The 1,346-nt window shown below is 44.6% G+C and overlaps 1 protein-coding gene across 1 annotated transcript; it reads right to left on the bottom strand.

The window, feature by feature from the left end:
* Positions 1 to 262: 262 nt before the first annotated feature.
* Positions 263 to 962, bottom strand: LOC132424902 (small ribosomal subunit protein uS15m-like). The gene has a single exon (XM_069540646.1). It carries the CDS (start codon positions 960 to 962, stop codon positions 366 to 368), a length of 597 nt encoding a protein of 198 aa, XP_069396747.1. The 3' UTR covers positions 263 to 365.
* Positions 963 to 1,346: the final 384 nt, after the last annotated feature.

The raw sequence follows: 1,346 nt of genomic DNA, 5'->3' as shown, positions 1-1,346 counted from the left end.
CAATTTTTAAGAAGGCAAAAGCTTTCTTATAAGGGGCCCCATCTATAATCCTCATACATTTGCCTATTTATCTATTTGAGAAATTGATATTCAGTATAAAAAATTTAGTTGCTATTCTTATTACCAAATACATGGCTATGAGGCAAAACAGAAGATATCCCTTTTTTTTTTAATTTTAACATTTATTGGTTTTCTTTGATTGCCTCTGGTCCAGTTTTGGAAGGGCTCTCTGGGTTCTTCTGGACTTGTTTCCGGACTGCTGCAGCTGCAGCTTTTAAGGCCCTGTTTTGCTTCTCCAGCTTTTGAGCCTCTTGGAAAACCCGAATGCACAGAGCCTTTTTGGTCACCCAGCGGCGGTGGGTTTTTCAGTAGTACAGAGGGGGAAAGGTGTACTCAATCCCCAGCTCCCTGCATGTCTTCTCAAAGACAGTATAGCTGGTCTTGCGGAGAGTTTTGAGCATCTTTTTCCTCTGATCAATGCTCATCATCAGATAGCGCTTGTGGGCTTTGTCCTTTCGATGTTTCTTCATGTGTTCTTCACAACTGCGGATCTTGACAGTCAACGCAACAATTCGAGCCTCCAGGGAGCTGGTGTCCTTAGGCTTTTCCACGACCTTGTTCATCAACTGCTCTTTCTTGATTTTTAGCTTCTCTTTCTGGTTGGCCATTTCCAAAGATAAGAGTTTTTTCACGACACCATCAACCTTCTCAATTCCAGGGATGTCCTGGTAGTCCTTGAGCAGCATAGAAGGGGACAGGTCATCTTCATGGCTGGGCTGGACTGGTGTCTGGGTGGCATATCTGCGGGTGGCCCAGAGGATAAGACCTCCAGGACGTGAGGGAAGGTCCCGCTGGATGGAGAGAAGCTTGGCGCACCCTCCACCCGGCAGCCCGAGGACTGGGGCCTGAGTCACTGCCTGGGTCCGAATCGAACTCAGCGCCCTCCACGCTGCCCTCAGCATGGTGGCTTCTGACCCCCGAGGGACCCGCTCCACTTAATCAGAAGAATAAGTGGAGTGTTGAGAAGAGTTGGAACTTAAAACACCATCTTTTTTTGATCAAAGCAGTAGCAATCCTGCTCTGATTCAAGAGCAGGAAAGAGACCCCTTATCTCCATTAAAAGAATGTAAAATAGTTTGCAGCTATGTTTTTGCTTGCCTGCTTGTTTTACTTTACCCTTATATTATTAAGGAAATTGAAGTTGCAAAATTACAGGGTTGAAGCTAAGGTTTTAGGGCATTTAGAAAAGTATATTTGAGATGAGGTTTGTTTCCTCTGTGATTGTTTTCCTTAATTTCTCACTGCTCGAAACTAAAAAAAAAACCTGTGAACAGGAAGATACAGTA

The sequence above is a fragment of the Delphinus delphis genome, chromosome 1 (genome assembly GCF_949987515.2).
Source record: "Delphinus delphis chromosome 1, mDelDel1.2, whole genome shotgun sequence".
NCBI classification, from domain to species: domain Eukaryota; kingdom Metazoa; phylum Chordata; class Mammalia; order Artiodactyla; family Delphinidae; genus Delphinus; species Delphinus delphis.
Note: the sequence above shows the minus strand (reverse complement) of the source record. Positions and strands in the feature narration are given on the sequence as shown.